Source organism: Paramisgurnus dabryanus, chromosome 14 (assembly GCF_030506205.2).
Source record: "Paramisgurnus dabryanus chromosome 14, PD_genome_1.1, whole genome shotgun sequence".
Lineage (NCBI taxonomy): Eukaryota > Metazoa > Chordata > Actinopteri > Cypriniformes > Cobitidae > Paramisgurnus > Paramisgurnus dabryanus.
This window is the reverse complement of record NC_133350.1, coordinates 30035416-30050569: the sequence shown is the minus strand read 5'-3', so window position 1 is coordinate 30050569 and position 15154 is coordinate 30035416. Positions and strand designations below refer to the sequence as shown.

General features: G+C 34.6%; 2 protein-coding genes across 5 annotated transcripts in view; both read right to left on the bottom strand.

The window, feature by feature from the left end:
• Window positions 1-7173, bottom strand: part of itga7 (integrin, alpha 7) — a 37223-nt gene extending 30050 nt beyond the window's left edge. For all 3 annotated transcript variants that reach the window (XM_065241979.1, XM_065241981.1, XM_065241982.1), the window contains exon 1: window positions 6822-7173. In XM_065241979.1, the coding sequence (XP_065098051.1) occupies window positions 6822-7003 (182 nt within the window). In that variant the 5' untranslated portion in view covers window positions 7004-7173. The remainder of the gene's footprint in view (window positions 1-6821) is intronic.
• Window positions 7174-11940: 4767 nt separating this feature from the next.
• Window positions 11941-15154, bottom strand: part of elmo2 (engulfment and cell motility 2) — a 40931-nt gene continuing 37717 nt past the window's right edge. For both annotated transcript variants that reach the window (XM_065241976.1, XM_065241977.1), the window contains exons 15-21: window positions 14856-14992; window positions 14610-14773; window positions 14408-14520; window positions 14209-14316; window positions 14038-14120; window positions 13801-13878; window positions 11941-13664 (exon numbers count right to left, since the gene is read on the bottom strand). In XM_065241976.1, the coding sequence (XP_065098048.1) occupies window positions 13464-13664; window positions 13801-13878; window positions 14038-14120; window positions 14209-14316; window positions 14408-14520; window positions 14610-14773; window positions 14856-14992 (884 nt within the window). In that variant the 3' untranslated portion in view covers window positions 11941-13463. The remainder of the gene's footprint in view (window positions 13665-13800; window positions 13879-14037; window positions 14121-14208; window positions 14317-14407; window positions 14521-14609; window positions 14774-14855; window positions 14993-15154) is intronic.

Sequence of the window (15154 nt, the reverse complement as noted above, 5' to 3'; positions counted from 1 at the left end):
GTGTCCCACTAACTTCTGGGTTGGCCTTAAAAAATACATTATCCCTCTGGGACTCTATTGTAGGCATTGGTCGCACACAGGAGAATGTAGTATGCAGCCCAGGAGATGCATTGCATTTTGTCGCTATGTGTATGGGTTGAACGTTTGTGTACAAGTGCGAGTTAAATAAACTATACTTTGCAAAGCTGTGCATTTGACCATGCACGTATGTTCACATACACATAAAAAACAGAATATACTCTGGGCTTTAGTGTTAAGATCAAATGTTTTGTGAATACGCACCCTGATCTTAATCAAACCGATCTTATGGGTAAAAGTTATGACATTATGAGGCAAAAATCAGCATGCTGCCATATTTGATTGCCATTAAGAAAAATGTGTTTTGTATATATGCTAATACTGAGTAGTAGTGCAAAAGAAAATGCAAGATGTTTTAACACAGAATGTGATAAAGCCAGTCTTGCCAATAGTTTTGTATGATGGCGCCTGGAGACGGTACAAGCCCTCTGAAAACTTCTGGGAACTAATTAGCATAATAAAGACTCAATGTGAACAGCATCTACATGAAGAACAATGAGCGTGTCCCCCCTCTGCTCCTTCTTTTCTATATATCATTCAACTGTACTCTTCTTATCATTTCATGCATTCTGGCTTTCATTTAGTAAAGGCTGCTGGGGAATAAAAAACCATCATGCGGACACATCTTGAAGTGTAAGCATTTTTCTCAGGCAAGAGTATTTTGTGATTTTGCTCACCCCAGATAGCATGCAAACCATTGAAACAATGTTAAAAACAGTTGATTTGTCAATGTTAACTGCATTGAATCAATATCAGGTTTGCACCCTTCATTAATATTGAAAACATTTTGAAATTTCAACAAACCACCATTATTGTGATCAGTGTTTGCTTTAGTTGTATCCTTGACTCTTGACATCCACTAAGTTAAATCTTTATTTTCTTCTACTCGTTTGTATAGAAACACATGTGCATTTGAAAAGAAATATGTGTTTTAAAATTAAGTTGAAACTGATTTTTTTTTTAGATGTCAAGATTATATACAATTTAAATGCTTTACATGATTATGTTGATCCATTTTTTACCATTATAGTTGTTCTGGTTTGTAAATCCATTGTGATAAGATAAACAGAAAAATTGCTGACACATTCAGATATCATTACTCATCCTACAAATCTCAATAATGGTGACAATCATCAAACAAATTCAGATAAAACAATCAACTGCAATGCATGCTGGGAGTTATAAATTAGTTTAGTACTACGATGATACCCAGCATGCATTGCAGCATGAAGCTTTCGTTTGTTGATCATCACCATTGATGAAATTCATAGACTGATTTATGATGTCAGAGATAGATACAGTAGTTTAACCTTCTGAATGTGTTTATATAATCCTCAAAATAACAGACCTGACATTGTTTCCAAATAGTTCTGTAATATCCACTTCTTGCACAACTTTAACAGCATTTCATTAATATTATTTAGGTATATCTACAATAATTAAACTACTTGATAACATTAGATATTTGTTTTCTTTGCAATAGCAGATGTATTTTAAAAAACTGCTTCAACAGCCAAAGAAAACTTAACATTAAAACACAATAGTAAAGGGCCCCAACTAAAGCAAACACTGATCACGATAATGGTGATTTGTTGAAATTTCAATATTTTTTCAATATTAATGGAGGTTGCAAACCTGATATTGATTCAACGGTATTAACATTGACAAATCAATGATTTTTAACATTGTTTGTTGCATGCTATCTGGGACAGCTGTGGTTGTGTTTTTGGAAGTCATAACATTGTAAATTTTTCTTGCACCAATGGTTTGACAGACACCTTTATTAGCACAGGCGGATTAACCCTACTGTATAAGCAAGTTTAAAGGGGGTCACACACCAGCTCAGTGCAGTGCCACATGTTTATAAACACATTATTGTGTCTGAACACAGGCAGCATCATTCAGAACCTGTCTGTGACTTTGAATGCTGCTCCAAATCCTTCCATGCCACTAATACAGTTTAACAAGTTATTTGTCCCAAATATACTGTTATGTACAAACTTCAGAGATTGTAAGATACATTGATTTATTTGAAAAACAGTGCATTAATCCAGCAAAAGCATTCACAGTTTACTTGATTCAACCTTATATTAAATAACAGATAAAATCTGTGGCCTTGACGCGATGCCAAAAACAAAGAATACATTTAGCCACTTACAGTATTAAAAAACACAAATATGGCCACCACTGCCGCTGAGTATAGTCGGTTTCAGCAGTAACAACATAAAAAAACAGCTTTCGTGGAACACACAAAACTTCTGGAAAACTCCACTAAGAATCGATAACATGACAGTCCTATTAGAATAGTTTATTTCTGATGACAAGCAAAATAAACAACAAGTAGATTACCTTCATAGCTTATAATATAGCTTGTAATATCTTCAAAAAATATATTTGAAAGTTAATTCTCACATGATCAATTCTGCACTGTAATGTTTTTTGTCAAATCAACATACAGTGCCAAAAAAGATATGAACCCCTAGGAATGATTGAATTTGATTGATTTGCAAAACCAAGCTGTTTTACTATTTTTTACTGTCTGTGTGCTCGTGGGACACCGGTGAGGTCTTAATAAGCCTATGCAAATGAGCATTTAATTTAACATTTTGAAAGCTGACAATAATCACAGGATTCACAGATAAAAGTAGAAATAGTTTTCCAGCTAGCATGAAAAGGGAGAGTTTTATATTATTATTAAATGGTTCACAAAGTGAAACAATGGAAAGTTAAGGGTCCTTAGGGAAGTGTGCTTGATGTAACAGCTGTGTTTATTTCCAGTTGTTTGTTCCTTAAAAGTTGTGATGGCCTCTGCAGTTCAGGTGGATGCTGGCACTTCATTCTGTCAGAAATTAATTCAACTGGGGACACACAAAAACAACGTGTGGTGTCATAGCGGTTATTTTTCTGTGCTCCCAATCGCCGGAGCCTCCCCGATCCCAAATCGTAAACATTAGACATGTTTGATAGACGATGTGGTTGGGTTGGGTTTGTTTTAGACATAGACTATAACAGGCAGCAGACCTCAGATGAGTATAAATAGAGGACAGGCACAGTAACAGCACCACATGACTTCCTTATACAAACTCAATCAATTCTGTCCAGACTGCATTCACACCAACAGAACGTGGAGTTTGCTTTACTTCAGTTTATATTCGGTCACAAACCGCAGTCATTTCTACCCTATAGACATCTCTGTGTTAAAGAGATGAAGCCCTTTTCAATGTTTCCCATCTGACTAACATACTTTGGTATTTCCTGTATAGGATCCAGTGGATCCTTTATCAAACACAACACTTTAGGCATTATAACCTTTCAGTAATCTGAAACATTCAGAATTGAGAAAGCCATGAGTCATAGAGATTGGGTTTATATCAGGCTCAACAATGACTTGCATCCCCTTAAGGTATAAGTACATCAATAAACAAGCTGAGAAATACATCAGCTACAAATCATCAATCCAATACAAAGCTTTCTGGGGTTTATAAAGTACTGCTGGTATTTATTTAACAGGTAAGCATTTGTGCACAATGGGTTGTACCTCATTTGTAAGCTGCTCTGAATGATTAACTCCCATGAATATTTGGCTGCAAATGTGAGAATCATATCATTCACAATGACGTCTGCCGTCAGGCATTAAACTCTCTCTACATTATGAGTCAGACTCTTGCTAAAAAGGCATCTCGTAACCTTATAGCTCCCTGACACAAACATACACAAGCTCTTTTTAGATGCTGGCGACAGACAGGCACCGCTTTACTGTAAGTAAAGTAAGTCACTGTTATATAGCAGCAGATGAAGATGCTCATATACACGTAGGCTACAGTTAAGTGACTAATAAATGACCTGATAGTCTTGATGAGGTCTTGTTTGGGTTCAGGGTCATGAGCAGATGTGTTCTTGTGTTCATTAACTAACACTGTACATTTTGAGTCTTTGTTATGTTTGTACAGAGCGAAGAGTCACAAACAAAGTTATATTCACTCTGTGTACATTTGAAACATACAAAAAAGAAATGTTTGCTTCAACATGAGTCAGTTTTTAGACAAAAATATCAAATTTAAGTGATTTTGTGCATGAAACAAGCGAAAAAAATCTTGAACATTTTTCTTTAACACTAAATTCAAGAAAGAGTCAAGAAAAAATTGCTTACCCCACTGGCAAATTTTTTGGCTTGTGTTATGCATAAATTCACTTAAATTTGATATTTTTTGGTCTAAAAACTAGACTTATTTTCTTGGGTCGTTTTGCTCATCAAGAAAAAGTATCTTAATTTAAAAATTTTAGATATTTTTACTGAAAACAAGACAAAAAATACTAAGAACATTTTTTATTGAAAATAATTTTTTGCAGTGCAACATTGCAAAAAAAAGACTTTCTTACTTAGTATTTTTGTTTTGTTTTCAGTCCAAATATACAAAAATTCTCTAATCAAGAAGCAAATTCTTGATGAGCAAAATTACCTAAAAAAAAATTTTTTTGACAAAAAACGTTAATTGAATTTGTGCTTAAAACAAGCAAAAAAAATCTGCAAATGAGGTTAAAAAATTCTTGAATTTAGTGTTTAAAAAAAAAGGAAACTTATTTTTTCTTATCCCATTGGCAGATTATTTTGCTTGTTTCAAGCACAAATTCACTTAAATTTGATATTTTTTGGTCTAAAAACTAGACTTATTTTCTTGGGTCGTTTTGCTCATCAAGAAAAAGTATCTTAATTTAAAAATTTTTGATATTTTTACTGAAAACAAGACAAAAAATACTAAGAACATTTTTTATTAAAAATATTTTTTGCAGTGCAACATTGCAAAAAAAAAGACTTTCCTACTTAGTATTTTTGTTTTGTTTTCAGCACAAGTATACAAAAATTCTCTAATCAAGATGCAAATTCTTGATGAGCAAAATTACCTAAAAAAAATTTTTTTGACAAAAAACGTTAATTGAATTTGTGCTTAAAACAAGCAAAAAAAATCTGCAAATGAGGTTAAAAAATTCTTGAATTTAGTGTTTAAAAAAAAAGGAAACTTATTTTTTCTTATCCCATTGGCAGATTATTTTGCTTGTTTCAAGCACAAATTCACTTAAATTTGATATTTTTTGGTCTAAAAACTAGACTTATTTTCTTGGGTCGTTTTGCTCATCAAGAAAAAGTATCTTAATTTAAAAATGTTAGATATTTTTACTGAAAACAAGACAAAAAATACTAAGAACATTTTTTATTGAAAATATTTTTGCAGTTCAACATTGCAAAAAAAAGACTTTCTTACTTAGTATTTTTGTTTTGTTTTCAGCACAAGTATACAAAAATTCTCTAATCAAGATGCAAATTCTTGATGAGCAAAATTACCTCAAATTTTTTTTTTTTTTTTTGATAAAAAACTTTAATTGAATTTGTGCTTAAAACAAGCAAAAAAAATCTGCAAATGAGGTTAAAAAATTCTTGAATTTAGTGTTTAAGAAAAAAGGAAACTTATTTTTTCTTATCCCATTGGCAGATTATTTTGCTTGTTTCAAGCACAAATTCACTTAAATTTGATATTTTTTGGTCTAAAAACTAGACTTATTTTCTTGGGTCGTTTTGCTCATCAAGAAAAAGTATCTTAATTTAAAAATTTTAGATATTTTTACTGAAAACAAGACAAAAAATACTAAGAACATTTTTTATTGGAAATATTTTTTGCAGTGCAACATTGCAAAAAAAAAAGACTTTCCTACTTAGTATTTTTGTTTTGTTTTCAGCACAAGTATACAAAAATTCTCTAATCAAGAAGCAAATTCTTGATGAGCAAAATTACATAAAAAATTTTTTTTTGACATAAAACGTTAATTGAATTTGTGCTTAAAACAAGCAAAAAAAAAAAAAAAAAAAAATCTGCAAATGAGGTTAAAAATGCTTGAATTTAGTGTTTAAGAAAAAAGGAAACTTATTTTTTCTTATCCCATTGGCAGATTATTTTGCTTGTTTCAAGCACAAATTCACTTAAATTTGATATTTTTGTCTAAAAACTAGACTTATTTTCATAGGTCATTTTACTCATCAAGACAATACCTCTTGATTTAAGAATTTTTAGATATTTGTACTTAAAACAAGACAAAAATACTAAGTAAGAAAGTCATTTTTTGCAATGAAATCAATTACCATTAGTGTTGATATTATCACACATTCTCCTATACTCTCCATGGTCCGATCTTAAATGTTCACATACGTGTACAGTATCAGATGAAGACATTTTTTTTAAACTGCCACAATGCTACACAGTAGTTTGGTGTAGATGGTCACCAGGTTAGTGATGTGTGCTTGCTTATCTTCAGTTATAAACTTTCAGTCCAATGTGAACAAGCTACATAAAGTTTCATTCATGTCTGTCACATGAAGATGTCAAATCAATAATAACTCTTTATAATTCAGTAATAGTAAGAATAGCGCTCACACCTTACACACGATCACTATACACAAACGTGTCTGTCAGAAGATAAAATTCCCTTTAAGACATTGATGTCTCAAACCTGCTGTGTCACTCGGTGAACATCGTTCAGCACATAAACAGATTCCTGACATTGATTTAATATGAAGAGCCTTTGACCAAACACACACACACAGCTACACTACATTACAATTACTGTAAACCATCCACTCATTTGTCAGATCTTATGGCAGATGACCGCTGATGTTCAGCCTCACAGTTTCATTCGCTGCCTTTTGTCCACTGTATGAGAGGAATGAATCATTCGCATGTATTGATACTCACCAGCTGTGAGGTTCAGGTGTAAGCTGCTTGTGTAAAGCCAAAGAAAAGCCAAAGAAACTTCCATACTCTCCTTCCTTGATAATGGGATTTGTGGTGTCCAGATTAAATGTTGAGATGTGAGAGAAGAGAGACAGCAGCAGGATCCAGCCCAGCACAGTCTCACCACAACACCACAGAGACATGACAAACTTCAGCTGTCCAACACAACAACACAGTCCTGGAGCAAACAGTCCTACTAGTAATCTCTTATTCAATTTGTGTCTCTCACTCGCCTCCACTTAATGTTGCTCTGTATGAGAATGTGTGAGCAAGTCTGTCGAGAAAGATTCAAGAACACAAGTGCACTGCCACCCCTGTGACACACACACAGGCACATGAGCTGTGAATAGAGTTCCCTCACCCCCCCGCCCGTCCCGTCCTCAGCTGACATCATCACTCATGCCACACTGTTCAGTATGGTTTGAAATGTGATCCAGTCTGTAAAAACCCAGCTCAAGTCATTTTTTATTTTTTTCTGTTTTTTTACATAAACTCGTTCTAGTTTCTACAAAATGTTAATAATATTCTGTGAAAATATTACCTTGATATCTTTAATATTGGCTGAGTAAGATCATGACAAAGAATGAGATCAATGAGTTAAAATAAAGTCTGATGTTTCTCATCTCATCATTTGATTCTGAGACTTTAATCTGGATTACGCAGACAACATCACAAATATGACTAAAGCTGATATTCAGATCTAGTAAACAAGCACAAACACATCATGAAGTTCACTAATAGCTGCTTGTTTTATCAGGAATGTGAGATTATTATTCAAAGGAAACTTTTAACCCAATAAGAAACAAACATTTTCATCAAATACTTACTGATAATTCAGAACCATATGAAGTTTTTTTTAATGAAACACAAACATAGAGAATAATTAAGAAGAATGTTTCTGTTAAACTGTTTTATACTGAACTGTGACATTTTATAAAAGACAAAAAGCAGCATAAAATTGTCTATAGAAGTTATTTTTAAATCCTCTGATAATTTAAGATGTTACTCATTGAAAATATAACTAAATATAACTCAAAGCTCATGAAATAATAAAAGAATGAAGTGAGACGGTAAAGATGCTTTGACGTTATAAATATGGCTGAGCCGGTCATCATTGTTGCAATATTTGGCCACAGCTGTTTTTAATGGACTCACTAAATCTGCTTTCGTCCTCTTCATGGCCTTATGCAACTGTCAGTCAACATCTTCAGCAAGCTTCCTGGCAAGGACCTGAGAAATGTTTCCACTTTATTTTTAGATTCTAGGCACAAGAATAGCATGCATTTGTTTAGTAGTGACACAAATAGATGTTTATTATTGCCCACAGCCCGTTTACTGACCGTCTGATATTGCACACAAAATTAGAAATGTACAGTACATGTACACAGACGTTTGACGCATGCACATTGCAACAAAATGGAAAACCTTTTCTGGCCTACATTCTACAGGCGCATGAACAACCTACACATACAAAAGACAAACGGTTACAAAGAATAGTTTTGAATGTCATGACTCGTCAGGTGTGAGTTTTTCATTGCACGTGACAAAGTGGACAGAGTGCACTGCTGCAGGCAGCTCAATACCAGCCCATTCTCATGCAATGCGTACAAATAACACGCAATGTGAATATCATGCAATACATACGCCAAATTTCAATGTTGCATGCATATGATACGCCAGTCCTTTCCGTTTACTTATACGGCTCATCTTTTCATGTCATTTTATTTATTGGTTTCTCATTTGTTTTCTTTGTTTTTTTACCATTGTCGCTTGGGTTTGGGGTTAGATCAAGTTTTTGTAACATAAAATGACATCCTAACCCAAACCCCAATTCTAGCCCAACTCCAAGCCACCATGGTTTAAAAATAGACAAAACATGGAGAAACCTATATATGACATCCTAAAGCAAAAGCCAAATCTAACCCCAAACCCAAACAACAATGGTTTTGAAAAAGAGAACAAATGAGAAACCAATGAATTTAGGTGAGTGGGAATAAAAGTGAAGGACTGGCTTATCATATGTACGCAAAAATTAAATTTTGCGTATGTATTGCACGATAATAACACTGCGTTTTTATTTGTATGCATTTGATGAGAATACATAGCCAAAACTGAGCGCTTAAAACACTATAAGTTACCCTGGACCACAAAACCAGCCGTAAGTCACATTTGTATATTTCTAGAAAAGCATAAAATACATTGCATGGGTTAAAATTATCGATTTTTCTTTTATTGCAAAATAATGTTTAATGTTTTAAAAAAGATAATGTTTCATGAAAATATTTTGTAAATTTCCTACTGATCATTACAGTGGTTGGCCTGTAGAAAGTGCTAAACAAAGTTTTTATTTTTAATATGTGTGGTAAAGACTTAATTTGGACTTTAAAAGAAAATTTTGCACAATCAGACTCCAGATATTCAAATAGTTGTAACACACAGTACAGTGGACTCATTGTCATGTTCAAGAAACCAATTTGAAATGATGGTCAGAAACAATGCAATTGGCACTAAGGGGCCTAAAGTGTGCCAAGAAACATCCCCCACACCATTACACCACCACCAGCAGCCTGCACAGTGGTAACAAGGCATGATGAATCCATGTTCTCATTCTGTTAATGCCAAATTCTGACTCTACCATCTGAATATCTCAACAGAAATCGAGACTCATCAGACCAGGCAAAATTTTTCCAGTCTTCAACTGACCAATTTTGGTGAGCTAATGCAAATTGTAGCCTCTTTTTCCTATTTGTAGTGGAGATGAGTGGTACCCGGTGGGGTCTTCTGCTGTTTTAGCCCATCCGCCTCAAGGTTGTGTGTGTTGTGGATTCACAAATGCTTTGCTGCATACCTCGGTTGTAATGAGTGGTTATTTCAGTCAAAGTTGCTCTTCTATTAGATTGAATCAGTCAGCCCATTCTCCTCTGACCTCTAGCATCAACAAGGCATTTTCACCCACAGGACTGCTGCATACTGGATGTTTTTCCCTTTTCACACCATTCTTTGTAAACCCTAGAAATGGTTGTGTGTGAAAATCCCAGTAACTGAGTAGATTGTGAAATACTCAGATTGGCTCTTCTGGCACCAACAACAATGCCATGCTCAAAATTGCTTAAATCACCTTTTTTTCCCATTCTGACATTCAGTTTGGAGTTCAGGAGATTGTCTTGACCAGGACCACACCCCTAAATGCATTGAAGCAACTGCCATGTGATTGGTTGATTAGATAATTGCATTAATGAGAAATTGAACAGGTGTTCCTAATAATCCTTTAGGTAAGTGTATCTCACATTTAAAATATTGACCTTTATGGTTTGTGGTCCAGGGTCACACATATTCATCAGTGGCCAGTTGCATAAACTGATTAGACTAGTCTTACAAAGTTAAGTCATCTCATTTTTTTCTTGTGACCTTTTAAAGCTTTAAAGTGTCTTAAGAAGGGCGGTTGCTAACAAGTTGCTACATGGGACTAAAGATGTTGTCAGGGACCTTAAACTTCATGGTGCATGAAGATTTTAAAAACAACGCAACATGGGCACAATACCCAACAGAGATTCATCCAGAGTATTTCATTATCAGGAAACATGTTTTGTTAAATGTGTTTAATACAGTTTGAAAGAGCTGTCAGAAGCTTGGTGGTGATGATGTTGATGGTGAGAGACTGTGGTGTAGTTTGTTTGTAGCCTAAGGTTAGCTTTTAATATACCAGTGGTTCTTAAACATTTTCGGCGTATGGCCCCCCTTTTGTACTCCCAACAAAAATTGATGCCATTAAACATTCGAAAACATAAAATTTGAATAAAAAAAAAACTTATTAAAGTTTTGAGAAGTAGTGTTTATCTGTAAAAATTATCTTGTTGGACAAAACGTACAAGTGTAATAAACTTTGTAAAAACAGAGCTTAATTTTTGCGATAATCCAAAACTCTATGGAAGACCAGTGTCCCACCAACTTCCGCGTTGGCCTACAAAAATACGTCATCCCTGCATTGCTCTATTGTTTGTTCAGTTGTTCGCTGCCTGTCTTCTATCTTTGCCTGTCTGGATTATATTTGTGAATGTACACTGCCAAAGTATGTCATTGTGTCCCTAAAAAGTTGTACAACACTGAAAACTCTTCAGATTCACTTTGAATAATATCACGTAATCCTGTTAAGAATATGACAGGGGGAAGATCACAAACATAATTTTGTATTCAATTCAATTCAATTTTATTTATATAGCGCTTTTCACAATTGTTTAATTCATAAAGATCAAAAGATGTTTACTCCTCCTGCTCACAAATGCCTCTATAATGTGATTTCTCTTTTAGATTGCTTAGGGACCAATCAGTCTAAACCTGAAGGGGTTGAGTACCTGCAAAGCTTTTCATGCATTAAAAGTACTTGAACTTTATGAGAATATTTTTATATTGGAAAACTTTTACTTCACCAAACTTTAAAGCATAATATTGTTCTTCAACATTGGCTCCAAGAAGAAATATTGACGTCCAACGTGAGAACGACCTGATTCCTTTTAATATAAAATCTTTGTCAGAATGATGGCTAATGATAATGTAATACTAAAATTTTACACTTACAGTAAGAAGAATAAAGACACCAGAATGGTCATTGTTGTGTGGTGTATCATCAGATGATATCAATACACCAGCATGCTTTTCTACACAAACCTGTGTATCTATTCTTGTAAGAATAAACTATTTGTTATTTAACTTTCTATAATGACTTTTAATAACTGAACTAAAATCTAAGACAGTTTGTAGTCATCATATTTCTTCAAGAAGAGCATCTTTAAAACCAAGACGTGTAACACAGAGGGGAAAGATAGACTTAAGTTTAATGTTTAAGTCATTAAAATGAATCTCTATATGAAACGTTTATGTTCTAACAATCATTTTCTGATAAAGGATTTTAACTTCTAACTTTAAGTTTTCAGACATAAAAGTTTTCTTGCTGTGTTTTGGTGGATTCAATAAGGATATATGATGATGGATGTGTGCTGAATTGAATATGTCTGGTTAAGTTTACCTGTTACCTCAATGACCTCTTTAGACAGATATTTATGTAACACTGAGCGTCCATTCATGGTTTTAAAACAATTTAATATTGCACACAAATTCATTACAATTACTGTTATGATGCAACACAATAGATAGAGTTAATATAGTGCCTTCAGAAAGCATTTCAACACAATGACCGCTTGTCCATCATTCAATCAAAAGAAATTCACAAATTCAAGAATCTAAAATGAAAACAAAAATCAATCACATTGAGAAATAAAGAATGTATACTTTCTTAAGGCACTGCATAGGTATGTATACAATCATTCAATCCCAGTTACTGATACTTGCCCACTTACAACATCTACAAAGATCATCAACTGTAACAAGGTTATAATGAGACAAATAATTACACTTCTGTCAGTAATCCATCTAGAAGTTATACCTCTTCTCTGTATTTATATTAATGCAAAGCAATATAAAAACTAACACAGGCAGAATAACACATAAAGGGGTGGTTTCCCAGACTGGGTTTATTCTAGTCCCAGACTAAGATGCATGTTTGAGCTGCCTTCATTTAAAAACATCTTGCACTGACGTATCTTAACATACATCAGTGCCATTGTTTTGTCTCGAGGTGCACACCAGTATTGTTTTATGTATGTAAAAACTACTTTAATCTCTTAATATAACTAAGGCCTAGTCCTGGATTAATCTAAACCCTGTCCGGGAAACTGGACCATAGTATGTAAATCCCTTGAATGGCACAATGTTGTCTTCTGTATGATTTTAAGCAGTCATGTATTGTACTGAGGCATCAGAAATGTATGGTTGATATAAATGAAATCTTAGTGGGTGTGTGCACTACATATTAAATGTTGATATCTGACCGCCTCAGTGACGCTGCATAACGTTTTTTTTTCTTTATTTATAATAATGGGTCAGAATTCAGCAACACGTTGTTTTCATCCATCACATGTTCTCAATATACTGTATAGCGTCTTTCACATGATATACAAAAATAGACTGTATTGACTATTGACAGTAGCAAATGTCAGAATATATTAGTTATCTGTAGTGAGGCGTAGAAACTTTGTTAAGCTTTGTCCCTATAACAGTGAAAATGCATTTGTGTTGTGACTTTAACACAGAAGGATGTTTTTATCATTTTTAAAACGTGACCGGGAACTGCAAGTTTTCTGTGTACTAAGCAATGTGCAATATTTTTAGCACTTAAATATTAAAAGATTGAAAATGACACTTTAAGTCAATGTTGTAAATGCAAATGCACACTTATTAGCTTAAAGATGTAGTGTGTAATTTTTGACACAGCACCAAAGCGGTTTGATTAATTCTGCCCCTTCTTCTCATCCATCTGCCCCTGGTCAGATTTATTCTGACACAAATTGACTGAAAGTTGACATATCAAGCCATTCAAACAAAGAGCGTAAACACTGTACATTTCACAGAAGTCGTCGACCTACCAATGGCTGTCACATAGTTGACTGGTAAACTGTGAGACGGTAACAGCCCAAAAATTACACACAGCACCTGTAAAGAAGAAAAATCACAAGCTAGAAGAAACACGAGAGCTAATGGACAAACTTCTCATCCATAGTTATAGGTGAAATTATAAGTGCTGGGTTCCTTCGGCACTGGGGGCGGAGCCTCGGGGATGGTAATGTTTTCCAAATCGAGGAGGCGGAGCTTCATTTCCATGCTCATTAATGTGTCAAGGTCACTTCGTGTGAGGTCGCTCCCCAACTCCTTCCCCAAAAGTGCAGAGAGTCCATCCGTCCAGATACAATACTGTTCAAAATACAAAGAACATTTAAGAAGTCTAATCTAAGAAATCTTTATATGCAAATCAGCGCATGTGAAAAACAAATGTGATGGATCTGTTTGAACTGTGGAAGTACAAAATGTATTTTTTGTTAATACTAACCTCATATTTGCTGGGTGCCACAAAGTTGAGAGCTTCATCTGGATCATAGAGAATGGAGAACGCCAACTCCAATACTTCCTACACACACACAAATTAATTTTAACATTAATTCTTCTATATAATCAAACATTTTGAGAATGATGTATATAATACAGACAGCATTTATACAAAGAATCATACATTTTTTATTAGCAGCAGGACAAAGTAACAAGTGTTTTGCAAATGTTTGGGTTTTACCTTGTTCTGTTTGAGTGCACTTTTCTCCTTCATGTGAGGACAATCTTTCCCCGTCAGTACTGCTTTAATGTCAGACACAGCGACTGTGAAAAGAAAGTTTTGGGATAAGTTATTGTGCAAATAAATATGGATTACATTCAATTGACTTTATATTCACACAAGTGTGCTCACTTTTATCCATAAGCATTTCGAAAGGAACTTCACCCTGTGGAGACTCATCCAAATCTCCGTAGTGTAGGACCTTGTGATTTAAGGACAGACGGCAGAACCAAAACTTCTCTGTGAAGGACCCGAAGCAAGAAACGTTAGACTTCTCAAAATGTGTTACTGAAAATCTTTATCAACAGTGGCTTATATAAGTTAAAGTCACCTTGTCTTCGTCTGTTACCGAGCTTACGGAAGCAGGTGCCCTCACACAAGCGATTGAGGCGCTGCTGTTTGATCAGTTCCAAAATCTCGGGTTGGATTCTCTCTCGAAGCTCACTGAAATCCAACACACATACAACGTAAGCACAAATCTAAATTCAACAAGAATGATTGTGAAATAATAATCATGAGCTGGAGAAACACACATTATGGGTGGAGACTGGAAATCATCCTGGCTCATTCTCTCCGACTGACGCAAACGAAGGATCTCAGTATAGTTTAGACTGCGCAGTTTGACTCGTAGCTGCTCCAATGACAACGGCTTCATTGCCAGAGATCTGGTGATCTGCTCTCTTACAACTGTCATCACCTGCACACAATGTTACTCTGTAACTCATATATAAACTATACAGTACACACACACACATACACAAACACATGCAGACACACACCTTGTTAAAATCCTCAGCAGTGGCTCTCATCTCTTTCCATGTCTTGTTGAGCAGCTGCATGCAGATGCAGAAGAATTCTTCCCAAGCACGCTCATGAGTAAAAAACATCGGATGGTAGTCGTTGCAACCTTCATTTGCTTTGGGGACCATGCAGGCACGTTTTTGAAAGGGCAGGTAGATGTCATTGAATACAAAACAGCATTCAAAGTAGAAGGTTAGATCTCATTTCTAATGAGTCATACCGTATAAAAATGCATTACTGTGGCAGAGGAAAGTTCAAAGTCAAATGAATTCTCTAT